Source organism: Cydia amplana, chromosome Z (genome assembly GCF_948474715.1).
Source record: "Cydia amplana chromosome Z, ilCydAmpl1.1, whole genome shotgun sequence".
Taxonomy (NCBI): domain Eukaryota; kingdom Metazoa; phylum Arthropoda; class Insecta; order Lepidoptera; family Tortricidae; genus Cydia; species Cydia amplana.
This window is the reverse complement of record NC_086096.1, coordinates 28,754,896-28,782,568: the sequence shown is the minus strand read 5'-3', so window position 1 is coordinate 28,782,568 and position 27,673 is coordinate 28,754,896. Positions and strand designations below refer to the sequence as shown.

General features: G+C 36.3%; 3 protein-coding genes across 3 annotated transcripts in view; 1 reads left to right on the top strand and 2 right to left on the bottom strand.

The window, feature by feature from the left end:
* LOC134661411 (ATP-binding cassette subfamily C member 4-like) overlaps positions 1-2,594 on the bottom strand; it is a 38,541-nt gene extending 35,947 nt beyond the window's left edge. The window contains exon 1 of the mRNA XM_063517483.1: positions 2,100-2,594. Coding sequence (XP_063373553.1) covers positions 2,100-2,173 — 74 coding nt within the window. The 5' untranslated portion in view covers positions 2,174-2,594. The remainder of the gene's footprint in view (positions 1-2,099) is intronic.
* A 3,443-nt stretch (positions 2,595-6,037) lies between these two features.
* Positions 6,038-12,616, bottom strand: LOC134661797 (COMM domain-containing protein 2-like). Its single transcript, XM_063517987.1, has 5 exons — positions 12,492-12,616; positions 12,054-12,131; positions 11,826-11,908; positions 6,455-6,628; positions 6,038-6,370 (listed from the first exon to the last, which is right to left on the bottom strand). The coding sequence occupies exons 1-5, from the start codon at positions 12,556-12,558 to the stop codon at positions 6,059-6,061; spliced, it is 714 nt and encodes a 237-aa protein (XP_063374057.1). The 5' UTR covers positions 12,559-12,616; the 3' UTR covers positions 6,038-6,058.
* A 2,514-nt stretch (positions 12,617-15,130) lies between these two features.
* The window catches only part of LOC134661435 (AP-3 complex subunit delta), a 28,124-nt gene continuing 15,581 nt past the window's right edge, over positions 15,131-27,673 (top strand). Inside the window, exons 1-13 of the mRNA XM_063517530.1 lie at positions 15,131-15,356; positions 15,439-15,534; positions 15,992-16,261; positions 16,654-16,783; positions 17,177-17,316; positions 18,228-18,301; positions 19,471-19,619; positions 19,696-19,841; positions 20,728-20,929; positions 21,508-21,679; positions 22,453-22,618; positions 24,029-24,198; positions 25,313-25,477. Coding sequence (XP_063373600.1) covers positions 15,261-15,356; positions 15,439-15,534; positions 15,992-16,261; positions 16,654-16,783; positions 17,177-17,316; positions 18,228-18,301; positions 19,471-19,619; positions 19,696-19,841; positions 20,728-20,929; positions 21,508-21,679; positions 22,453-22,618; positions 24,029-24,198; positions 25,313-25,477 — 1,976 coding nt within the window. The 5' untranslated portion in view covers positions 15,131-15,260. The remainder of the gene's footprint in view (positions 15,357-15,438; positions 15,535-15,991; positions 16,262-16,653; positions 16,784-17,176; positions 17,317-18,227; positions 18,302-19,470; positions 19,620-19,695; positions 19,842-20,727; positions 20,930-21,507; positions 21,680-22,452; positions 22,619-24,028; positions 24,199-25,312; positions 25,478-27,673) is intronic.

The window sequence follows — 27,673 nt, the reverse complement described above, 5'->3', positions numbered from 1 at the left end:
ACGCAAGCTAATTGTGTTAGGGGTTTTTAGAATTGTCTCGATGAGTATTAGTTGTCTGTCGTAAGAAAAGTACAGTCAGCGATAAAAGCTTGTACCAAAAATGAAATTTTTGCCAACTTATTTATTCTGTGGTTCTGCTAACGATGACGTTAATTTGGAAATATTTCGTAGCGAAATAGTTTAATTTCGCGAACGGTTCATTCTTGAGAGTAAGTACTTTCAATTAACAATTTTGGCAAAAACGTATTATGTATTGGCGTTATTTATGGTATAGCGAGTTCAATATCAGAATGGAAATTGTATAACAAATCGGTTTAAACCCAAATTGCAATCTTAAAAAAAACATACTTTGAACGTAAAATGCTCTAGTGCAGAAACGTATCATGTTCTGCACATCTTTTAGAACAACGACGACCCTATTTCCGAGCATGAGAAATCAAAAATAATAAGTATAGTAGCTCTAAGGCAGTGGTTCCTAACCTGGGGGTAATTACCCCCGTGGGGGTAAAACTGGTATTTTACGGGGGTAATAAGCTAACCTAATATAACAAACGTACACGTTTTATTTTTTATTACCATTGGGAGGAGGGGTAAAATCAGGTTCCCTAGTTAGTCATAGGGGTGACCGGACTGAAAAGGTTAGGAACCACTGCTCTAAGGAAAATGCACACTAAACAGAATGATTCCGAGATAGAGTCAGACCGAAACCGGATTTTTGCCGTTACCGAAGGTTCGGTTTTGCTCGAATCTTCAGCCGAAAGATGATTTTTGTGCCTAAACATGCCGAAAGTACAGTTTCGGCGCGGCCGAAAGGTTCGGTAGTTTTTGGCCGAAACCGAAGGTTTGGCCCAAACATGATTTACACGCCGTAGCGAACGAAACGCAAATATCGCTGTCGCACTAATACGAGTGATCGGTTGTCACCTTGGTTAGTCACCCAGGGTGCGTAGACAACATACCAATAGTTTACGCTCCGTAGTAAGTGAAACGCAACGCAAATGTCACTGTCGCACTAATAAGGAAGAGTGATAGAGATAGAGAGACAAAGTGTTTCTTTGTTGTATTGTAGCGCAAGCGATTGTCACATTTGTCACCCTGTCACTACCTACCGGGCTAGCACATGATTGGCGCGACAGTATCTCGCGGCGAGATAGACTACCCGTCCCTCTTTAATTACATACTTAGAAAAAGACGGCTACTCAATCTCGCCGCGAGATACTGTCGCGCCAATCATGTGCTAGGCCTACTATAGTTATTTGTACAACAAGAGATCAAAGTTTGATATTTCTTCGAGTGCTTATTTTGAGTCCCGTGCAAGCGAAAGATTCTATAATAGATTCACGAGCGTAGCGAGTGAATCTAATTTAGAATCTTGAGCGTAGTAAGGGACTCAAAAGCGCACGAGATGTAAATAACTTTGATCTCGTGTAGTACACAACATTTTTCACCTCAGCAGTGAGAACATATTAGAGAACACTTACCTCTATTCACTCATGTTTTCTTAAGATATACCAACAATTAAATTTTCACCTCAGCAGCTCGAACAAGGGTACTTTGCTACTTAATAACAGTGAGCAAAATCGCATTTTGCTCACTGAGTGAGCAAAATCGCATTTTGCTCATTTTGTCTCACTCAGTGAGTAAAATGCGATTTTGCTCACTGTTTTTAAGTAGCAAAGTACCCTTGTTCGAGCTGCTGAGGTGAAAATACTATTGTTTTATTCTATGACCCTGTACTTACCACAACCTAAGGTACACACCCCTATAATGGTCATGGTACCAATTTTATTAGGAAACGTAAGGAACCACAAATCCTTTAAAATGAGTATTAAACACTGGCAATATAAATTAGCGGTTAACTCTCTTAACAAATCTTTTGTGTTATTACGAAAACATTTTACCATTACCCAATCACAGTGAAATGTTACCTTATTAATCTTATTAGGTATAGTAGAGTATGTGTACCCTATAGGTAGGTACCTATGTAGACTTTACGGCAAAGCAAATAAAGTACATACTTAGCAGAGATTCGTAGGGAACAAAACTGACATTTTTAGGTTAGTTTTAAGAATAAAGACAATAAACAAGTAGGTACTTACGTTAAAAATATTTTCGACAAAATGTTAGCTTTGTCATGTGGATTCTTTTCATTAATTACAACTTTTGATTCCATGTTTCTCAGGCACTTTTCAACATCACTGGTATAGTTTGAATAATAGTATATAATATTTTGTATATGTGTATTACGTCTAAAGCTCTCACTATATAACTATAAATAATATCAGTCAATTTTGCCCAGTAATCATGTCGAAATTAAAATTCTTGTTTAGTTGCATAATGTACGCCTAAATACTTCCATCTCATCTCATGTTAGTTTGCAAAAACAAACGGTTGTTACTCGGAATACAATGAAACTTTACTGAATCAAGATGATGGGGCTTCTATTCACTAAAGTAACATATATGTAAATTGCATAAATGGTGAAATAACAATATTAGTTAAGTATCCACTCCGATTAAGTACACTTATAAATAACGCGACACGCGTCAAAAGTCAACCCGGCGCCGCGGCGCGCCGATGGTGAACTGACACTGACTGGCGAGTGGCGAATTGGCGTTGGCGAATCGAATGGGGGAACGGAGTACCGAAGTGGGAGGCGGGAGAGTCGAGCGAGTGCCGTCTGCCGCCGGGTGACGGACTGACAGATCGGATCGGGTATAATATATACGAATAGCGCGGGCCGACGCGGCTCGGCACATGAACACACGGTACGAATGTTTTGACGTCACAAGTTCACAACATAACGCCTAGATCCTCCTGCCGCCTAGATTTTTTCCTCAAAGATGGGATACAAGCCCAGGGGCCTTTTTTAGGTTCACATGGTTCCGGCCCAAGACTTCGACGTATAATTACATTGTCATAGCAATGTATTATGCTGCCCTCCTAAGGTAAAAGGCCGTATTTTCAAAGAACACTATATGAAAATACGGTCTTTTACCTTAGGAGGGAAGTATGGGTGTGAGATTTTTTTAGCATCATAAGGGGTATCAGTAGAAGGTTAAGAAACCAAAGAAACACCGAAATTCGATGTCTTTTTTATAGGACTCTGGGCCGCTACCTCAACAAAGTTGTTTTACCTACTTAGATTGTGTATTTCTGAATTTATTCAAATAATTAATGTACCATTACGTTGATTTACCCCGCTTCTGTAACATATTTTAAATATATCAGAATTAAAATAACGCATTTCATGTAAAATATTATTACAAAAAAAAATGTATCTACCTTTGCCACATACTAACAATAATATTACAATATTAGCCACAAGCAGCATAATTGACCGAAGCGTAGCGAAGGTCTACGTTTTGACTCGGGCATTTTGCTTTTGTATGTCCGGATGTTCTCCTCTACAGGTCACAATTCTCAACCGATTCTTGTGAAACTTTGTGACCAGATTCTATGAGTAAATAATATTTTTTTGTCGATCCCGTTTTTGGAAATTTTCAAAAATGGAGGAGTTGTGATACCTCGCGCTTAAACAAATAGTCGTATCGATATCATAAGAGTATTTTCTTTTTGAGACATATTTACATAGTAAATGGCAAAAAATGCAGAAAAATTGTATTGCTGGTTTAGGCGGTATTTAGATATTTAGTTTGTACTCGAGAATGAGTAGCCGAAGTAGCTTTTTTTGTTTGCACATAGAAAGTCTGGGATCCCCAGTAAGACATAGCTTTTTGTATTTTTTTTTTTCACTTAAACTTCGTATTTTTTTAAATAAATTAAAATCTTTGTATTGTTGATTGATTAAACCGCTGTGTGGCGCTGTCATCGTGCACGGTCCCAATAAGCTATGCCCGCGAGGTCTACAGCTCACAGAGCCACCAGTATTATCTTACTTTGACTATTAGATTATAAAAATACAGTGAATATTCAATTCTACTCAAGCAGTGGGAAACTAATAAACTGGGAAAATTACCTAACTAATAGGCACTAAACTCGAGCATATCGATTTTTTTCATTAAAATAGGGTAACCGCCCGCAGACCTATTAAAATCCTATAGCTACTAATGACTACCATCTTATTTTAATTTATGAATTTATAAATATTTTTGCCAAAACTAACTATAAAGCTTTTCAAAAAGACATTAAAAATTAAATACTTTATTAAATTCAAATTTTAATCGTTAAACGAACAGCATATCCAATGCAAACCTACCCAATATAGCGGTTAAAGCCCGTAGACCTATAAAAAACCTTAAATATATTACGACCCACATGCCTTCCTATAGGTCTTCCTTTTTTTTTTTTTTTTTTTTTTTTTTTTTTTTTTTTTTTTTTTTTTTTTAATTAGTATGCAGTTTGGTCGACCTTGTGACCAGCGACTGCTCTTGTTGGGAGAAGATTGGTAACGTGGCCGGATATAGGTCTTCCAAATGTTAATTGTTGTATTTACATGAATATTGATTAAAAGTAAAAAATAAATGTGGTAAAACAAACACGAACATATATCATATTAGACATCATTTACAACAAAAATACACAAATAATCCCCGAGATAGCCAAGAAGATCATCGATTAAATTACCACGTCCTCGACCCCTCGTCATTGTTTTGGATATTACTTCAAAACTTACATATCATGATTCATGTTACACAGATTGACATCTATTGAAAACGTCAAATATGATGTATTCATTCAGAACTGATCTGAATTAAATACGCGATAAATTTGAATGTTTATGACAGGTTAAAGTTGTAGACCTTTTAAAAGGTCATTGAGCGCGTATAAGTTAAAAGTGTAATTATGCTTGGGCCGGAACCACTACTCAGTCGGAGACCTTTTAATAGGTCTTTGGGCGGCAGGAGGTTATAGTAAGGGTAGAGTAAGTGTACGAGTGAATGAACCTTGACGGAAATTTTACTTCCCTAGGGATTTATAGCTTATTTATTCTGTCACTAATTCATAGAAACCAAGTAGGTATACATGAATTTTACTTTTAATATTTATTATATAGATGTACACGAGTACGAGTTTTATACCAAAAGTATACCTATGTATGTAAGTAGGTACGAGTAGATACTATGTTAATAAATGCAAATAATTTTTGAGCAATGTTTACATAGCTTCTAGCTCTACGTTTCGCCTCTGATTACATAGTTTTCCGCGGATGGAAATCACTACAATTCTCATTGGTATCATGATGACTTGAAATAGGTATTACTACATGAGAAGGTTAAAAGTTATCGCCGAAACGCGAGTCATGTGGCCCAAGCTACTTAACTGAAATTGTTCAACTTGTAAATTGTTAAATAAAAGACGCTTGTAATAAGAAATGATAATGTTTTGAAATATACTTATAATATAACTTACCGCGAGCAGAACTCTTAATTAATACAACAAAGTTGATGAAGATCGATTGATCGCGGGCACATGTCCGCGCTCGAGTGCCGCAATCGCAAAACTCTGAGGGGCTACCGCGAAAACCGTTTTTCGCAAATTGCGGGGATCTTTCTCTTTTACTCCAATGAAGGCGTAATTAGGGTGACAGAGAAAACTGCCCGCAATTTGCGAACTTCGTTTTTCGTGGTTATAGCCGTTCGTCTGAGAAAGGTACTGTATAGTGCACGATCTTTGATTAATCAGAGCGTGGTTGTTGGTGAATCACACCTTTTTCTCTAGAGTCTAAACATTACTTACCTATTGAAAATATTATACTTACCTACCAACTCCCAGAGCCTAGGACTTTGATGCAGTGAGCAACAGAAGTACCTTTTCAAATTACGGTTTCCCTTATTAATATTGGATATTGATAAAAACTTTTTAGATATTCCTTCGAACAAAAATTACTAAATAACTACGTAGAATCCGTCTACCTAAGTACGCTAAGTCCGCCCTAATGCAAATCAAGTTAGTTAAATTAAATATTGTAGCTATTATAGCTAAGGTATACTTTCTCATTTCCAAGTCGGTGTAAAACTAGCGTAGACAGCGAAAAAATTCACATATACTTACTGAAGGAAATAAATAAAAAACCTTGTATACACTCGTGTAAAATTTATTGTAAAGCTCTCTGAACCTTCCGCACATGTTGCGTTTTTGATTCTTTTAAGGCCAAGTCCAACTTATTTGTTAAATGCATGAGGTTAATCAAGTTGCATTGCAGTAAGATGTGTTGAATGGTATGTTGGCACTGACGGGCTGTCTTGGCACTCTGGATGGTCATATTTGTGGTTTTCTGGTAAACTTTATACGTGTCTTGGTTATTCTTCTTATCGTTTTGGTTTTTACCGAATGGTTTAGGCATTGATAACACAAAATCCATTAAAATAGTAGGCCTCACTTCTTCATTGGTAATCCTTGACGCTACCTAAAATTGTTGCACAAGTACGCAGGTATAGATAATGTTATTGTTTATTACAAATATTACCATAAGACCAAAAAGTTTCATTACCTGAATTTCGAACCTCCATATTAAATCCTGATAGCTTGGATCCTTTACTTGAAGCACGTTCAGAGCCTCTGATAACTCAGTTTTCTTTGTGCTATAAAATGTAATTAATACCTCACTCTGTTCCTCCGTGAAACCTGCTATGGCCAATGAGGACTTGAAGTCCGTCTCTAGTAACTGTAAATAAATAAATTTATTCAGAATATCCTTTATGCCAGTGGTTCCTAACCTGGGGGTAATTACCCCCGTGGGGGTAAAACTGGTATTTTACGGGGGTAATAAAAGCTAACCTAATATAACAATAGGTAAAACAAACGTACACGTTTTATTTTTGATTACCATTGGGAGGAGGGGTAAAATCAGATTCCTTAGTTAGTCATAGGGGTGACCGGACTGAAAAGGTTAGGAACCACTGATTTATGCCATACAAACAAGATGCTGAAAATATGTATTTTAATAACAAAGTAACTAAATTGTGGCAGGTGAGTTGTTCAAATGACCTGTGCTCTTATCCCCTTATAAAGTTGTATTACGTTCATTTTGAACACCTCGGCCGCTTAGCAACATCTAGTGCTGAATGTAGATAAAATACAATACCTATTTAATGAATAGCTAAATTGGTTGTTCCATACTTACGCTATGGAATTACCAATTTAGCTAGAACGCTAAATGGCGTAACAATCACAGAGGGGTCATTCCAGGTGATTTCAACAAATCGAGTGTGCCGTATGATTTTTGATTTAAATAAAAAAAATTGAGGATATACTTCATGGTGGCAGAAGTGCTGAACCACCACCAGTTTTTTTTTTATCTTTTAATTTCCAAGTTTTGCCCATTCGAAGTTAACAGTGGGGTTAAATTCCTGCTTGTACAAAATCAGACCTAACTTTTTTTCTATAAAAGGTAACGAAATAATTATTACTTTTTTTAATTAGGTAAGAAATGTGGATATTATACTGTATGACAAAATTTATCTGAATTAACTACAAAAAAAATGGTGACCACCCGAAGTGTATACCTAATTGGTCAATTATTGCAATTTTAAATTGGTTCTTGTGCCAACCCTGGTGCATATCAAATATTACTTTTTTCTGAAATATAAAGTACTTGCCGTGTTCATCTTGTAAAATAAATATAATTGTGTTAGATCAATTACTTCTAATAGAAAAATATAAGTAAAAATTGAGAAATTCGAAAAATGCTCATGTTTGACTCTAAAAAAATCCATGTGGAAGATAAAATAAAAATTTGATTTTAGTCAGCAAATATAGCTGATATCTTCGTTAATTAGATTTAGAAAAAAAAGTTTTGTTTTTTTGCCTATTTTTTGAAATATGATTTTTTTAACATGCTACTTTTTACAACTATCGATACAAAATGTTTTATGTTATAAATTAATAAAAATGGGACGGTAATTGGTCATACGGATATTATTTACGTTTTTTATGTTCAAATAATTTTTTTGACATGGCAATAATTTCATTTGTAAATTTAATGAGGGTAGAAATTCGACAATGCCTGTTACCTGACAAGGATTGTGAATCACTTGCGAATGTTTCTTAATTTAGCCGTGTAGTGAATAACCGACGCCTCCTGACTTGTTAACAAGCTTTATTTGCATGTTAAATGGCTAAATTAAGAACATAAGTAAACGGCCCAATAATCCTTATCGAAGTTCTATAGGAAATCGTATTTATCTAGGAGATAATGAAGTGGTGCAAACTCTTTGTAGTAAGTGCTTGTGTTATTAATAGTTGACTGTTCGTTATATATCACTGACAAGAAGAAGTATTTATTTGACAATTCAATTACTTCGACAATGGAGCCTTGTTCAATTGGAATATTTGGAGGGGAAGATTGTCATCAAACGACTTTTTCGAGGTCATCATGGCTCAAAACAATAAATGAAATAAGTGAAACCGACAGAAGTCTTCTTATTAAACGTACAGGTATTACAATTATAAACACCATTTGTCAGTACCACGACGTGGTTGAGGCGTCGGTTATTCACTACACGGCTAAATTAAGAAACATTTGCAAGTGATTCACAATCCTTGTCAGGTAACAGTGCATTGTCGAATTTCTACCCTCATTAAATTTACAAATGAAATTATTGCCATGTCAAAAAAATTATTTGAACATAAAAAACGTAAATAATATCCGTATGACCAATTACCGTCCCATTTTTATTAATTTATAACATAAAACATTTTGTATCGATAGTTGTAAAAAGTAGCATGTTAAAAAAATCATATTTCAAAAAATAGGCAAAATAACAAAACTTTTTTTTCTAAATCTAATTAACGAAGATATCAGCTATATTTGCTAACTAAAATCAAATTTTTATTTTATCTTCCACATGGATTTTTTTAGAGTCAAACTTGAGCATTTTTCGAATTTCTCAATTTTCACTTATATTTTTCTATTAGAAGTAATTGATCTAACACAATTATATTTATTTTGCAAGATGAACACGGCAAGTACTTTATATTTCAGAAAAAAGTAATATTTGATATGCACCAGGGTTGGCACAAGAACCAATTTAAAATTGCAATAATTGACCAATTAGGTATAACTTCGGGTGGTCACCATTTTTTTTGTAGTTAATTCAGATAAATTTTGTCATACAGTATAATATCCACATTTCTTACCTAATCAAAAAAAGTAATAATTATTTCGTTACCTTTTATAGAAAAAAAGTTAGGTCTGATTTTGTACAAGCAAGAATTTGACCCCACTGCTAACTTCGAATGGGCAAAACTTGAAAATTAAAAGATAAAAAAAAACTGGTGGTGGTTCAGCACTTCTGCCACCATGAAATATATCCTCAATTTTTTTTATGCAAATCAAAAATCATGCGGCGCACTTTTTAATTCAAATTTGTTGAAATCACATGGAATGACCCAGAGTGTGACTTAGCCTTATTGAGCTTACTGTGGGACTTAGGCAATTGGTGGAATAATGTCCTATAATAATTAAACATTTATTTAGTGTTAGCAGACTAAGTTTTGTCTAAAAACAAGGCGTGTTTAAGGGATAAGACTTGCCCACATTTATTGCTATCTTATTTCATTTTTATAGCTTACTCGTACTGGCGACCCACCCCGGCTTCGCACGGTCTAAAAAAATATACATAAACCTTCCTCTTGAATCACTCGATCTCTATCTATTAAAAAAACCGCATCAAAATCCGTTGCGTACTTTTAATGGTCTAAGCATACATACATACAGACAGACATACAGCGGGAAGCGACTTGGGAAGGGATACTATGTTGTAGTAAAGTGATTTACAAAAATTGTTAACTTCTAACTAGGTACCTACAGTCACGTGATTGAAAAATATCAACAGTTGAAATTATACGTAAGACGTAAGTAGGCCACTCTCATTATCTACCAACGAAGCAAACCCGTAAATAGTAGTTTAGCGTAATGATACTTAGTTATTATTATTTATAAGGATTATAATGGAACGGAATCAATTAACTTAATATTAATTGCAGTTCTTAACCACATACCTCCTTTTTTATTACAGATTATACAGAAGTATTTTATTTGCGATATTATATATACACCCATAACGTTGCGTTGCGTTGATTTATCTATAATATTACTATACCTGGATGTCAAGCGGTTCAAGGGTCGCACATGGGCACTTGTTTTTTTACTATTAGATATACCTATTGGAATGGTTTTAACCATTAATTCTCTACTAGCTTTTCCCGAGACTTTGTTCGCGTATAATTGAAGTCAAGTAACCCGTTTCCGCACATTGTCACTGTCAAGGCGGTGCAAACTTAGCGTGGACAGAATCTAGCACTTACTTTGCATAAAGCTGCATTTGAGAGAAGTACTGAGGACTACTGCACCTACTAAGCTGCATTAAGATCTCCCAAACAAAGGTTTTACCAACTTCATAACGGGTTTTATTTCAATATGTATAGGTATTTTATTTATTAGAGATGCCACGAATATTCAGCAACTATTCGGTATTCAGCCTATTCGGCCACTTTGCCGAATATTCGGTATTCGGCCGAATACCTACTTAAAAAGAAAAATTGCACAATAAAAATAACCAAAAACTATGTAGGTATATTAAAAATGTGTTCTTGGAAAGTTGTTAAACACGAAGACCATTTTTTGAGCATTTGTTGGTTAAAAAACATTTTATTTTTATCATGAGTCTGATTTGTTTGACTCTATTCATTAATTCTGTTCAACAAAAATATATCTTAGCTAACGTCATTTAACGTTGAGCTTTATTGGCGATCAGTTTTCATAATAATTGTGACTCAAAATGTTCGCATGTCATGCCGAATATTCGATATTCGGCCGAGAAAGGGGCCTAATATTCGGTATTCGGCCAAAACCACTATTCGGGGCATCTCTAGTAATTATTTTCTACAAGGCTGCAAGGCTCTCTTTTAAAAAGCACTTTCATGTCCTTTCTAACCCCCTTAGGCGATAAATGTACAACAACGCTGAAATCACTCTTCTTGTATTTTCGATACCTAATGCCTTTTTACAAAGTCTCTAGTCTTTCATTTGAAAAAAAAAAAACAATCCTTTTGTATCCCTTATTTTGGGAACGCTGTTTAACAAAGTTCGATATTACTTTTGAGTGTTAATTTTGGGTCCGAAGTAGGGATGAGAACAAACAAATGATTCTATAAAAATATGTTAAAAAAGTACTATCGTACACGGCGGGAAGAAGTTGATAACTCGCGAGAAAAAATGGAAGAAATTTGAACCTTATGTAATTTAATTTAAAGTTCTAATTTCTTTAATAAAATATTTCGAGTTATCAACTTCTTCCCGCCGTGTACCGTATTAATTTAGATGGGACCTCTACATTGAGACAGTGTTACGGAGGGAAACTTTGTACAGAAAGGCTATTGAAGGAAATATTGTCATGACAACCGGCCTCAATTAAGTTTACCTTTTTGCCAACTTGATAGAGTTAAATTTAAACTAGCAAATTCCGAGCAATGATATTATATAACCATAGATAGGTTATACTCATACTTGAGGAGCACAAAAAATACTTCCATATTTATTTCTGTGCCTATGAAGAAATCTGTTATTTTTGATTAATTTTCTCTTCCATCCATCTTTGTCACACTCTTTGTTAAATATAAGGTCGTCCCTTTCTCTTTCAGTGTGCGGCAGCTCGTTAGCATGTGCACATTTCTCACTTGTCCAGCTGCGTCTAAAGGCAACTTCTCCAATTTGTCACAAGTTAAGCGCTTCAATTTTGGTATGCCTATAACCTATCTTGAGTTATAAATCATTGATTCCGAGACATGGTCGTCAGGAGGATATGATTGAGGCTTCTAACTATTGTCTTAAAAATCTTAAGTAATACTAATATACTTACATTATGCTTGCATCCTTCTACAATCAAACAAGTCAATGCATGGACAAGATTTTGTATGGCGGATGATGAAACATTCAGTTTCTCTGAAATAATAAATACTTATGTATGGTAATCTTCTGATGCAACATATATATAAGTATAAGCTTAAATTTAATTTGACATATCATCTATTACATAACAGTTTGTTTACAAGTTGCTATTTGGTATTCTTCTATTGCAACTTCTTACCTGCAGCAATACAGTATTTCTTCTGATTAGTTCCATTATTTAAAAAGTCTATGGCAAGTTTACAGAAGTCAACCAACACTGTAAAAAGAATGTTATTAACTAACAATAAAATTATTCAAACTAAATAACAACTATACTAATAAATAAAAACTAGATATACTCTATCATTCGTACAAACTGGATGTGGTTTAATAACATATTTGTATACTTAAAACTTACATATTCAAGGTTAAAAGTGGGTGTTGTATTAATAAAAAAGTATACATAGGTGGGTATTGCTAAATTCTACAGAAAATAATTCAAGAGTTACACTGATAAAACATAAATCAACATTCATTTTAGTTGATATTCTAATGTTATTTAGGAAAACTGTTGCTTTGTAAAATGAAAAGTAGCAAGTCCAAATAAAAAGTTAATATATAACACATTGAAATCTACCTTGAGTAGAGTGTTGATGCAACAACCGCAAATGGTCCTTTTGTAGTTCACTAAGAAATATAATCATCTTTACTTAATATTAACAATTATTTAATGGATACCCTTTATGGACTGCTGCAACATTACATTTAGAAAAACTAAATTTAGTTTGCACGGGTACGTTAATGTTATGAATTAACATAGCATAGCACAGCAATCGGCCTGAGCTTAGTTGGTTTCAGTTTATATGCTATATGTATTTATTAGAAATCAATACAACACAATATAGAAAAGACCAATATACAAAAAATAATAATGGCACGGCACTGCACTGACAGGAGTGGCAGGCCGGGGCCGGGCTGTTTGAGACCATGAGAATACGTAGTCGTAGACGTCGTAGTACCTAATGAGCCCGTAGATATAATATTCCCTTGGAGGATACAACTAAATAAACAACTTGATTATATCCTCCAAGAATATTCCTATTAGATAAGCCACTCGATTGCGATTAGGTATTGGTTGTCAAATGTTGTTGCTATGCTATAGTTGGTCAAGCAGATCTTGTCAGTAGAAAAAAGCAGCAAATTTGAAAAATGTGGGCGCGAAAGCAAAATATATCGTCCCATAGATAATTTGTATTTCGCGCCTTTTTTTACTGACAACATTTGCTTGACCAGCTATAATATATATGATCTGTGACGAGACTTTTTATACTATAGATGGTCAACCAAATCTTGTCAGTAGAGAAAGGCGGCAAATTTGAAAAATGTAGGCGCGAAGGGATATCGTCCTATAGAAAATTTGAATTTCGCGTCTTTTTTTACTGACAGCATTTGGTTGACCAAGTATATAAGTTATAATTTTCAAAGAAATGTCTCATTTCAAACATAGAGACACTTAGACAGAGAGAATCATACTATCTTTGTCTTACACTAGTACTAGCACCATAGATGGTAGTATTTCTATAGATGTGGCCTACCGCGTGCCCCCGTAAGGGATAGACATAGATGACGTCACAAACCCGGGGATACCATATAGGTAAAAATTACCCCAATATATCAAATATTGGGGTAATTTTAATCACGTTCGCGAGTTGTTCGCCTACGTAAGACGCAGCGATAAATAAAATATCTTTTTTTATTTATTTAGAAAACAAACAGCCTTTTACAAATAAGTCTTACAAAAATGACTAAAAATAGGCCTAAAGTTTCATACGTTACTAAGTTGACTATTACAATGAAAAGTAAATAGGTTACTTAATTATAAATTACCCGTAGGTATAGTTGTGAGTACAACACGCAAATAAAGTAAGAAAACAATGCAAAATATTTACTTGAAACAATTTCTCAATTACTAGTAAACAAAATATGCCGAACTTTGTTCTTGAAAACGGTCAAACTATGAACAAAAATGTCTATATCATTAAGCGATTCATTATACATATTACAAGTACGCCTAAAGAAAGAATTTTTAGCATACTGTGTGCCACAGGAAGAAATAGAAAAGGTAGGTTTTCGTAATATGCTTTGAGCATATCCGGCAGTTTTGCGTCGGTGCCCAGTTTCTCCTTCCGGTTGCTAAAATCCATTTAGCACGCGTGCCTGCATCTTGTGGAAATCTGGAGGTAATAAACAAAATATTCATTATGTAATCTGTCACTCTCATTGCAAAATTAAGAATTAGATTCTCTGAGTCGTGGCAAAACCCCCTATAACGTTAGAAAGAATCCGTAATGCTTAAATAAATATAATTTAAATTCTAATTTAAACACAGTTAGATTTTATTGTTCGTATATGTCCAGTTCTACAGCATAATTATTTATAAAAATGTTATTAAAATACAAAATACCCGAATTTTGGGGTAATTGTATGCATCACGGGGTGGTATCCCTCGAATAATAGCAATGCGACTAAATTGAATACACGTTATTAAAAGGGTGACGGCTTACTGTCAATATGCGTACGTAATTTGGTCGGTTAATTTATCAGGAAATATTTATACGTTATTTTTTTTACCCGAGTTATTATTTACTGTAAATGCTTTTTCTACTCAGATTTTAATTGATATAGATTGTAGGATGCTGTTACTAAGCATGATAATGTGACCGAAGTATAAAATACTGTATTTACCTGTGAAATGTTACGTTGTCCTGTTTTTGCCGGCAGTCACTTGTACAGCGCAAAACTGAGCAATTCACCATATTTGTTGAATTGTTAAGTACTACTACATGCACACGAAACACTGATTTCAATATTTTTCCTGATAATCTTTGCACTGTTCATATGTTTCACACCAATTTGACGTTTACGCATTGTTTGTATCCCACCATAAACTACGGTGGGGAATAAAAAAATATGAGACTGTGACAAAGACAAACAATAATAGCGCTTTCTCTGCTACTCCTAGTGAAAGATACATAAGACTATCCCGTTCTGTCAGTTATCCCCACCACTCATGCCATGCCCTCGACTAGCACCCAAAAGAAATAAATCAGTATTATCTTTGAGTATATAGCCTATAGGCTTTATACTCAAAGCGTATTATAGTTTTCCTGGCTTTTCCTGGTTCTTAACGACTGTCAAATTGGTTTGACCAACTATAGATGTTGGTTTAATTACTTTTTTGCTCTTGTAACATTTTTTACGCCACGCAAGAAAAGTATGGAGACTCGAATTGACTCGTCAAATTCGTGACGTTTAGGACAGTTCCTCCCGATTTCTATTTTACAAGATATGGAGTTTCACTAAAATATTATTCTTTCTCTAGATAGAAATAAACACTTAAAACACCATGGCTTTGAAAAAAGTTAAAGGCAATTTCGAACGTATGTTTGATAAAAACCTAACAGACTTAGTTCGCGGAATCAGAAATAACAGAGATAATGAGGTAAGTATCTATTTATTTCAATTATTTTGGAAGTATTAAGTACTGTGTATGTACATTTACTGATGGATCAATATATTTTCAGGCAAAGTACATAGCTCAGTGCATGGAGGAAATAAAAGTAGAGTTACGACAAGATAATATTGCAGTGAAAGCTAACGCCGTCGCTAAGCTCACATACGTAAGTACATGTTATCAGTTATAAATACATGTGTACAATTTTATTTTTCTATTATCATACAACTTACAATGGATGTTTAAAGTGTCCATCAGGAAACACGAATTCACACGTGAAAATAATATGTACCTAAATGATAATGGTGTTAGGTTTATTTAAAGCAAATATACATAACAGGTACAAGTAAACACGTATAACTGTGTTGAAAGTAATTTGCATTAGTTTGACATATTTTGTTATTATAATTTGGGGTTGGTATCAATTGTATAACATCAACAGTTATCAGTTATATATTATTTGTGTATTTTCAATTATTTTAAAAATGTTATATACATTGTGCAAAAATGGGGAGTTTAAAATAGCAGGTTGATTCTCAAACACACAAGGATATTCCTATATCTAATAAAACATATCTCTAATAAAGGATTTATTTATTTAATCTTGTTGTTAAATGTTTCAGTTACAAATGTTAGGATATGACATATCATGGGCAATATTCAACGTGATAGAAGTGATGAGCTCAAACAAGTTTACATATAAAAGAGTTGGGTACTTAGCCGCTAGTCAATCATTCCATGCAGACTCTGAGCTGCTCATGCTTACCACAAACATGATCCGCAAGGACCTGAATGCTCAGAACCAGTATGAAGCGGGCCTTGCATTGAGTGGCCTTAGCTGTTTTATTTCTCATGATTTAGCGAGGGATCTAGCAAATGACATCATGACCTTGGTTAGTATTCATTAAATTTTTTATCTCATATTCTTCAACTAGGGGGGTATTCCATCTGCCCAATATCTAGGTCCAATGTGCATTTGATCCAAGAACTTGGAAAAATACCGACATTTGATCAAATATTACAAATGACATTTAACATGTTGGCTACCCACCATACTACAACTACAGTATTGCTCCCATGCCCAATAGAAATTTAAGTGAGCTTTTGATCCCACCGGTGGTGCTCATGGCAGCCAACATGTTGATTCAAAATTGCTACGCAAATAGTATAAAAACTTGAACCAAGATATTTGTTCAAATATTGGATATAGAAATTGGAGAATGATATTGGCCAGATGGATTACTACCCAAAGAGACTTTGTATTGAAACTGTTTTAACATTTTAGATGAGTTCAACAAAGCCTTATTTAAGGATGAAGGCAGTGCTGATGATGTACAAAGTATTCCTGAGGTATCCAGAAGCACTTAGGCCAGCATTTCCCAAACTAAAGGAAAAGCTGGAAGATCCAGATCCAGGTAAGTGGAGCAATATGTAAACTGTTGCAAGAGTGTTTACAAAATTGAATTCTCTAGTAGAGGGATGGCGATGGAGGGGGGGGGGGGGGGGGCAGCTGACCCAGGGTAGCTAAATCTACTTCGGCAACCAAATTAAAGGTACAACTTTTTCCTTAGACTTTTAAAAGAAGAAAAGGGATGGCCACTTCTCAATAGAACCATAGTCCCCATTTTGCTCTCTGGATATTGACATTACGGAAAATATTTTTGCACAAAACCTATCCAGAGAGGAAAATTAGGACTATGTTTGTATGAAAAGGCAATTTCGCGCGGGTAACTTTGTTTGGAACTTAACAGTACAATAAAACCATATTAGTCTATCGTAACCCAACATAATATAAGGGATTATTTCAGGAGTCCAGTCAGCTGCAGTAAATGTTGTTTGTGAATTGGCAAGAAAGAATCCAAAAAATTACCTCTCATTGGCTCCTGTGTTCTTTAAGCTAATGACAACCTCCACCAATAACTGGATGCTGATCAAGATCATCAAACTGGTGAGTACTTTTTCAATGTACTGTATGAAAGTTGTCTTATGAAAAATATAATAATTATGTATCTGTATCCCTAAAACAAGAGATTATGATTAAGTGAAATGCTGACATAATTACTGAATAATGATATACATTTTATATGTAAATGTTTGGTTTGCATAGTCTCTAGTAAAATATTATTTTGACTGATATAGGTTCCCACAAAAAAACTAATGTTATCAGACAATTGTTTTGTTGACAATCAGATTATAATCAGGAAAAACCGTTCGTGCCTTAAGGGAACCTAAACAATTGGCAATTTTGACAATTTTGTTAATCAACTAGATATAACTTGATAATTCATAAAACTAATGATATTCTTTATCAAGTAGACGGTCAATATCATGACAATAATCTTAGACACTATACATTTTGCGCATATATTTGAATGAATTAGTTAGAGAATAAAATTATAGACATAGACGACATGGAAAACCCCGATAATTAATGTTCAACTTACAATTTTTGGTAATTCTTCACAGTTTGGTTTAATGACACATTATGAACCTGATATCGGAAGAAAAATAACACAAAGCCTCATAGATATTATTTGCAGGTACAAGTAGATGAAACATGTTTACCAGCCGCTAGACTCATCACACCCCACTACAATGAATACGATTTTGTTCTAAATATCACTGATATACACTATATTAACTATGGATGATCACCTTTTTGGCACTTTTTGTCTTATTTTGTTGCCGTGTAGGGTGAAAAAATAAACATGAAATTTGTCGACTAATTAAAAAAAAAGGAAACAATAATTATATCAGTTAAGATGTCCGTTATTGCTAATGATCGCAAGTATAGTCATCATAGTAGACAGCCGCTCCTGCATAAGCTAGTCTTATGCGGTGTCATTGTGTTTGTTGCAGTTTGGTGCCTTAACCCCATTAGAGCCCCGGCTTGGCAAGAAACTGATAGAACCATTAACTAATTTAATTCATAGGTGAGTTGGTCACATTTCATTTTCATTTAAATCTTACCTATAATTAATGGTCGAAAGGTAGTCTTTTCGGTGTAGTATAACGTGACCATAGAAATGATTTACTTCTTATAGAAATGACACATTTTGTAATATGGTTCATCTAAAAGGCTTTCATTGCTTCTTCTGCTAACACCCACCTCATTTTACTTTGGCTGAGTATTTTATACACCACATATTACTAAGTAGTAAACAGTAAACACACACACTGGCGTAAGTACAACGAGTACAATCACATCATGCTTTATTGGTTTCATGCGGAGTATAATTACCCTCTATATGTATCGACCATATCTTAATTTCTGTGGACGCCGGTATTAGATTAGGGGGTTGACTTCAGGGCAGTTTACCCTATGTTGCTATAAAGTCGGATTATTTGTGGTATGCCTTAGGACAGCCCTTCTACTAACATATGAATGGAAACCCTATTGCGACCGAAGAATCATCTTTACAATTCGACATTCCAAAAATATATTTACCTACAATAAGGTAGAATAATAATATTATACTTGACAATAAGGTCATGTATGTAAATATTTTTTTGGAAATCTGTTAATAAGTTGTCTAAAAAAGTTTGTGATTCGACCTTATAGTATTTATTGTTATAAATAATAAATCATGAAATCAAATACATATCTAAATTCTGTATTAAGTTACATACCTCTATAATCGATTAAGTTTTTTCACCCATCCTAATATTCATTGTTTTGTATTTGGACAATAATGCACTGCATACAAACAGCATCAGTATGAGGCTTCCTATTTCTAGAAACTTACAAGCAAGTAGCAACTGAGTCCCAGTTCTTATCCGCCTTCACAGCCAACTTAAACATCACATGCCTATATAGCTACTTATTTAATTTAAGATACTCATTTTAACTTTCGATAACGATGGTCATTCCCATCTTCTGATCAAGACTACATACTTAGATATAATTCAGGGGCCGTCAAATTAACGCCGGTAGAAAAGTAGCGGAACGCGGAATTGTATTTGAACGCCTGGCTGCGTAACCTCCTCGGAATTTACCGCGCTACCTGTCCTACCGTCCAAGGCCTCTGTTGTAGTGTTTGAAGACAGGGATGACTATAGGCGGTGGCAGAAAAAGATAAGCTAATGTTCGTGCGTGTTGCAGTACGTCAGCTATGTCGCTACTGTACGAGTGCATCAACACGGTGATCGCCGTGATCATCAGCATCAGCAGCGGCATGCCCGGCCACGCCGCCTCCGTGCAGCTCTGCGTGCAGAAACTGAGGATACTCATTGAAGATAGCGATCAAAACTGTAAGATTCTACGCAAACATTACTTTATTACCTACTGGTTTTAATATAATCCTTATTTATGCTTATTTGATGCCAGTGAAATACCTGGGTCTGCTGGCGATGTCGCGCATCCTCAAGTCGCACCCGAAGTCGGTGCAGGCGCACAAGGACCTGGTGCTCGCCTGTCTCGACGACAAGGACGAGTCCATCAGGCTTCGAGCTCTGGGTCTGCTATACGGAATGGTTCGTACTCTTACATAATAATCGAATTTAAACTGTTGTGAGACATGCTAACATTGAATAATTTTACGGTTTAGACATTCTTCGGTTCTTACATAATACTTAATAGTAGGTATTATCATACCGAACGGGCACGCTATACGCCCCGCCCCGAATGGGATTCATTACCTCACCCCGCGGCACTAGACTGAGAGTCTAATATTGTCATAATCTGAGCTCGGTTAACAACCATGGTTCAAGCAACCTATTCTATCCTATTTGGTTGAAGCGCCCAAAAAAAAAGATCGACACATTTTCAATAGCGTACGCAAATTCTTGAGCAGCACAGAACGATTGCGAGCGCGCTTCTAACTCAGAAAGCATACTAGAGCTTGTTCGGTTAAGAATGTCAACTGTAGGATAACAACGCTCATAGCTATAATTCGTTTTTTTAGCATTAGAAATAAGGTAAACAATCTTGATGTGTCTTTTAATTGAAAAACACATTTTAAAAATAAGTTACGGCAAATATGTAGCAATTATGAATCTAATACTCTGTAATTCTTCTGCTTTCATAAGTAATAGTTATTGAATTTTAAAAAGCGTTTTTCAATTAAAAGACATGTCAAGATCGCTTACCTTCTTTCAAGTTCTTTCTAATGCTAAAAAAAACGAACTATAACTTGGGATATCGGCCTTTAATTAACCTGTAGTCATAATCAACAATCAGTCATCGGATTAACAGAGCAATACGGCCACTAATTTATTGACCGACAGCTACGTCTGTAAGTTAGGTCTAGGTTATTCGCAAGAGATGTGATTGACGACCCCATTGCCGCAAAGCCACGAGCGGTAAACAATCTTTTATTTATGTCTAAAGTTATACTTTTACTTTATAACGCTCTAACAGGTATCAAAGAAGAATCTAATGGAAATCGTGAAGAAGTTAATGCTACACACGGAACGCGCGGAAGGAACGTTGTACCGGGACGAGCTGCTTACGCGCATGATCGAGATCTGCTCGCAGAACAACTACCAGCACGTGGTCGACTTCGAGTGGTACGTCGCCGTGCTGTCGGAGCTCACCGAGATGGAAACTAGCGCCAAACATGGTGATTATTCTCAACTATTTATTATTCATTATTTTATTCGGTTTAACACCTCGACTATGTAATAAGGGCGGTTTCAGACTAGCGTTTGCGGTGCGTGTTTACGGTCGTTTGGGCGTTACGCGCTTACATGCGCTCTATATTTCGCTACATTTGGTCAATACGCGCCCAGATGTACATGATGATGATGTCCCTAGAGCTTATAGGGGCGTATAAAACGCTAGTCTGTAACCACCCTAATGCTGTGGCATGACTTGTGGTCTTTAATTATACGCAAAAATCTACACTTTTATCCGGAAATAATAGTACTTACATGTATTTCAAAGTTAGTTACTGTTTGAATCCATTTGATTTTCTACCTTAACTCAAATTAAAAAAATCCCATTAGTAACATGTTTGCTGACATTTTATTGAAATGCATGGAGCCACGTTAATTTATACCATAACGCGGTAATCTCGTAAAAAACACGCCCGCTAACGCCAGTTTACTCTGTTGAACATAATTTTATATTTTTCTCCGTCCTCCTTTGTAAGTTTTCTTCGGCGAGATACGATATGACATGCAAGTTGTTACTATGCAGGCATCATCCTCGGCACTCAGCTGTTGGAAGTAGGGGCTCGCGTGGCGGATGTTCGCGCGTTCGCTGCGCGCGAATGCGCCGCGCTGGCCGCGCGCGCCGCCGCCTCGCCGCCGGGACCCGCGTCGCGAGAGGTGCTCTATGCGGCCGCCTACGTGCTAGCCGAGTACTGCCAGTGAGTGTCCAATGATGTGTGAAAGTGCTGTTACGCTGTACAAAAATAAAAAGATTGATTACTCCAACAACACAATAGTACATTATTGTCGAGGTTCGGAAGTAGCTACTTGCAGGCTGAGGATTCGTTTTAAACGGACGACCTTGGGAGTCCGTTTAATTGAATCCGAAGCCAGCAAGTAGCCTTCCAGCCGAGTCATATATAGTGCTTTTCTCAAAAATGGTGCAAGAAATAGAAATATTTTACAGAAGTAACGTTTTAATTTTCACAGAAAAAAGTAAAACCATTAAAAAGATTTGCTTGCCGCCTTAAAAAAAAAGAAGTGTATTTTTCTGCTGAAAATACGCCAACGTATTTGAGACACCTAAATAGTCGCGGTACCAACATTATAATAATAAGTGCTGATCATCTGTTTGGCTGTTTAATGGACCTATGCCTTCATTTGATATGGCCATTTAAAGTTTTAAAAAGTTTGGAACTCGTTAAATAATGGAATTTGTATGCAACATTGCAGTCCCGAAATCGAGACTGCAATGTTTTTAACTTTTTAATTTTTTGAATCACCATAAACTACGCACTTCGCCACCTATTTTTTAACCGGCAACGTCGACTTTGCCGTCCATTTTTGAGAAAAAGGAACATTTTTACTTGCGTCATACGATGTATTTTTATTACAAGTCTGTGTTGACCCAAAACTGCCCAGTTTTATGACTAGAAGGACACATGTGCGATGTAACGATTACGATGAAATAAATTGTGGCTTGTATTAACAGGGAAGAAGACGTGATGCGCAACGCTATCTCCCCGCTGCTGCTGTGCGCGGGCGCGGGCGGCGGCGCGATGCGAGCGCGCGCCGTGTGCGTGCACGCGGCCTTCAAGCTGGCAGCGCGCCTGCTCGCGCGCTACGAGGCGCGTCGGGACCAAGCCGCTGCGCTCTCGGTAACCCCATACGATCTAATCTGCAGTTCTTACTTAGGTAACCTTTCAATGATAAGGAACCACACGACAAATTTTACTATTGCCAAAAGTTATTTTGAACCCCAAAATGGGATATCATAAAAGTATGTTTGTGGTAAACACTTAGGATTTTAAACATAAAAAGGTATTAGTCTTAATTTGTTATTGTCTTTTTTATTACCTAATACAATATTTTTGTACAAATGGCAGTACCTCGGAAAATGCTCTGACTAGACTCTTAACTGATGCGTCGGCGGCATCAAGGTTATGACACCTAATAACAGAAATTGCTGTTCCTATCGTGATCAACAGTTATTGTTCGATTAAACAATAATCAATTATTATAATTTTTATAATGTATTGTAGTAATTGCCTTGCAAATTATATTTACGTTTATAATCCAGAACGGAAATCACCTAGTTTATCGCGCAACAAATGCGATTTGGTTCGGCTCGTAAAGAACCGTGTCGAAAGGATTAAGAAAGGGCGCAAAATTGTAGTTTTGATATTGAATTGTTACATTTTCTTTAGCCGAGGGATGTGACGCGCAAAATTTTAAACAAAAGTATATTTTCAGTGTTTTTGTGGTAATAAAATAATATATTTTGTTTCCTGGCTTCACGCCCCCTCTTAGCTCCAGTTGTCCCTCAGACGCGATATCGGGTCAACAAAGAATAAAATGTTATTCTTAATATACTGGCTGTCATTTTTTGTTATCCCTGGGGCCGATTGCATAACAATCCATTCCTTTGATTAGAAAGAGACTCGCTAATACAGGGTGGCCAAATAAGAGGTATACACTTTATTTTTGAAATTTTATTCTATAAAACATAAAAAATATTAAGTATTCCTTGTTAAATATAATATGTAGGGTCAGCAATTACACATGGAAAATAATGTCAGACAAATGTCCACCTCTAGCAGCATGGCAGATGCGTTTTTCATCACTTTTTCACACATTTCTGGCGTTATCTCAGCGACAGTGTTTCGAATATTTTGTTTTAATTGCTGAAGGTTCGTTGGCTTATTAGCATAGACACGTCCCTTTAGATAGCCCCACAGAAAAAAGTCAGGAGCTGTTAAATCAGGATATCTTGGGGGCCAGTCAATGTCACCGTTTCTCGAAATTAATCGACCGGGAAACGTTATTTTTAATGTTTCTATTGTTTTTAATGATTAAAACACGTTGTTCCGTCGTAAAACGCTCCATAATAAATTTGCCGTATCTACACAAACTAATTGTCATGCAATAACTGTCATATTTACCGCCAAAATAAAATGGCGGCAAAAAAAAGCTGTATACCTCTAAGTTGGCCATCCTGTATTATTAGTTACAAGTTGTTATGCAATCGGCCTCTGGTTGTGTTTATCAACGGGGTGTATTATGCTCAGGTGGTCCGCGAGGCGGTGGCGGGGCTGCGGCCGCTCCTCTGCAGCGAGGACATGGAGGTGCAGGAGCGCGCGCACAACGCGTCCGCCATGCTGATGCTGCTGCTGCGCCGGCTCGCCCCCGAGGACTGCCAGGACCAGCCCGTCGAGAAGCTGCTCGACCACGAGCACAGGTGACGCGAGACAAGAGTACACAGACTACACAGATATAGTTTGTAGCTTTCTAATAGACCACGAAGGCTAATCCTATTGTCTATTGTTCAGTAAAACCGCACGTGCTACTTACCTGCAAAAAAGGGTCCTAGTTATTCTATTTGGCACCTGAGCGCGGGCTAGTCCAACGCTCAAAAAACCAGTGTAGGTGTGCTCTCCGATAACGCGCCTTTGTTACGCATCTCGATGACACATTTTAGACTGGTTCTGTAGCGTTCGACTCGCCGGCACTCAGTAACCGAAGTACCGATTTTTTATGCAGGTGGTTGTGGCACGTGGCACGAGCGGTTTTTCTTAACAATAGACAATAGGATTAGCCTTCGGGGTCTATTAGAAAGCTACAAACTATACCTACCCCATTATGAAGCGTTTAAAAAGAACGCGAGGTCACCATAGACGCTATTTTACTTATAGAATGCAATTCGAGCACCACCACTGAGTTGTATTCCACATCATTTTATAGGGGTCCCGTTATTTCCCATAAAGTTTTAAGTCATAATGTATTGTTTGTCATATTACGAGTATCATTACATTAGTCATAAAACTGAAACCGTTAACATTTCAGGATTTTCGTTAGGTTTGTTTTATGGCAATCCTGAAAAGTGACGCGTTTCTGAACCAAATCAATTATGACCTAATTATGACTAACGAAAATGCGGGCAAACTATTTGGGAAACAATAGAGACCCCATTTTATACTATAACAATTTATTAAACGAATAAATGAAACATACATGTCTTACATTTTACTTCCATGCGATAACGGATCGGGCAACGTGAAAACGCTCTAAGTCAGCCGATGTTTCGGACGCTCATTGTCGATATACATATCTAATCTAATACCTTTAAACGAGCAATTCTTGTTTATTTATTTATTTATCTATATATTTCGGGGATCTCGGAAACGGCTCTAACGATTTCGATGAAATTTCCTATACGGGGGTTTTCGGGGGCGAAAAATCGATCTAGCTAGGTCTTATCTCTGGGAAAACGCGCATTTTCGAGTTTTTATATGTTTGCGAAGCTCGGTCACCCAGATATTAGATGTTATGTTGAACATTTTGTTTGGCTGCAGCAACGGAGTGGAGGCGGAGACGAGCGCGGAGCCCGGCTCGGACTTGAACGGGGGCGCGGGCGCCGGTTTCAGCGGCGGCCTGATCGCCGAGCTGGCCGACCTCTTCGACGGCGACCTCAAACCCGTCGCCCCTAAGGCACAGAAAAAAGTGCCCATGCCTGCAGAGTGAGTACCAACCATTCATATTGTATATCTATAGATAGGTTATACTCATACATAAGTAGCACAAAAAATACTTCCATATTTATTTCTATACCTACTAAGAAATCTGGTTTGATTAATTTTCGCATTCCATTCATCTTTTTCATACTCGTCACGTGCACATTTCTCGCTTGCCCAGGTGCAACTAAAGGCAACTTGTACAATGTACAATTTGTCACAAGGGTTAAATTTTAGGATGCCAATATCTTGAGGTATAATAAATCAATGGTATACCAACATCTCTATTTTGCTCGTCGTCATTTAGACAATAGTTATTTGTACAACAAGAGATCAAAGTTTGATATTTCTTCGAGTGCTTATTTTGAGTCCCGTGCAAACGAAAGATTCTATACTAGCGTAGCGAGTGAATCTAATTTAGAATCTTGAGCGTAGTAAGGGACTCAAAAGCGCACGAGATGTAAATAACTTTGATCTCGTGTAGTTCACAAAACTTTTCACCTCAGCAGTGAGAACATATTAGAGAACCCGAAAAATGTATTCCTTCTTCATCACTTACCTATTCACTCATGTTTTCTTAAGATATACCAACAATTAAGTTTTCACCTCAGCAGCTCGAACAAGGGTACTTTGCTACTTAAAAACAGTGAGCAAAATCGCATTTACTCACTGAGTGAGCAAAATCGCATTTTGCTCATTTTGTCTCAGTCAATGAACAAAATGCGATTTTGCTCACTGTTTTTAAGTAGCAAAGTACCCTTGTTTGAGCTTCTGAGGTGAAAAATCCGTTTTTACCTGTGTTGATAATATGTAAAGTTAGCACTGCGAAAGGCACATTACCCTCTGTTTCCAAAAGTAGACATGAAATTTGGAAAGAGAATGTCGTGCGATATGTATCGGAAGGATACGAGTATATGTCGTTACATAGGTTGGTTGAAAGCAGACCTGATAAAGAATATGAGCTTAAATGTACTTCAAAAATTGACAAAATTTTTCACAGCTTGCGAATTAAATTTCCATGTCCTTTTTATATTACATGTTTTGCCTTGCGAATTTATTTGTATGTTTACCTACTTGCATTTGCCCTTGCTACTTTTGCCAGTTGACAAATATTTCCATTGTTTATTTGTTAATTATATTAAATTCATATCAGCCGCTTTAAACTAATCTAGCTGCTATTATGTTTGAATATGAATACTACGATTTTTTCTAATTTTGTGAACCTGCTTTGCGAAATTTCTTAGTTTCCATATCATTGTCAAACCTTATTGTTGGACGGTCAAACCTATACATTTAGAAAAATCACAAATCAACGGTCTGTTTAAGTGTGTTATTAACTTTTATTATATTATTGATACATATCGTCTGCACTGCCATATTTACAAACAAGGTTAATCGTAATAAAAGTGCATGAAATACGAGGTTATCAAATTACGGACCATAAAATACGATAATATACATCTGGCAAGTTATTCATTAGAAATAGGCGCGAAATTCAAAATTTGTATGGTAAATCGATCCTTCGCGCCTGCTTTTTATCTGCTGACAAATCTGGCTTGCCCTAGTATATGTTTCTAGGATATGCCGTTAACATGCCAATTTGCTGAGAATGATTTATAAATGCTTATTAATACAAATGTAATAGATAGACCCTGACCTATGTAATTGTGCCTATGATATAGTTATCAAATTTTCTTGAAACTTGTAACAATGTGAAATCATTGTGCAACTATCAAGTATGTTCGCATCAGGGATGTTACGGAGCTCCGTTTCCGTTAAGTCGGAACTTCCGTTTGGTATTACACATCCGTTTCTGTTCCGGTTCCGTTACTTTTGAAACGGAAGTTATATCGGATGTCAATGATTAGCGCGGCAGCGGGACATGAGCGATGCACATCAAAAACAAACAGGTTTATACCAGTCATTCGCTCATAGCCCCGCTTGCCACGTGCTGCAGTAACTAAAGATGTTCTGGTATATCCGTGTTGTGGAATTTAAAGTACCTATTCGTATGTGTTGTGTAATGTATACCTACTGATAGTACTGACTCAGGCTCCGGTTCTGGTTCCGGTTCCGTTTTCGGTTCCGATTCTGTTTCTGGTTCCGATAAACTAAATTTAAAACATCTGGTTCCGCTTTCGGTTCCGATAAAACCACATCCGTTACATCCCTGGTTCGCATCACTTCAAATAAATGTATCCT

What these genes read in the sequence shown, in the direction of transcription:
- LOC134661797 (XM_063517987.1), bottom strand. Translation starts at nt 12,558, where the DNA reads ATGATTATATTTCTTAGTGAACTACAAAAGGACCATTTGCGGTTGTTG. An exon ending in TAGAAGGATGCAAGCATAAT is followed by an intron (nt 6,629 to 11,825) that starts GTAAGTATATTA and finishes ATTTATTTACAG; the next exon opens with TTACTAGAGACGGACTTCAA. An exon ending in TATGGAGGTTCGAAATTCAG is followed by an intron (nt 6,371 to 6,454) that starts GTAATGAAACTT and finishes CAACAATTTTAG; the next exon opens with GTAGCGTCAAGGATTACCAA.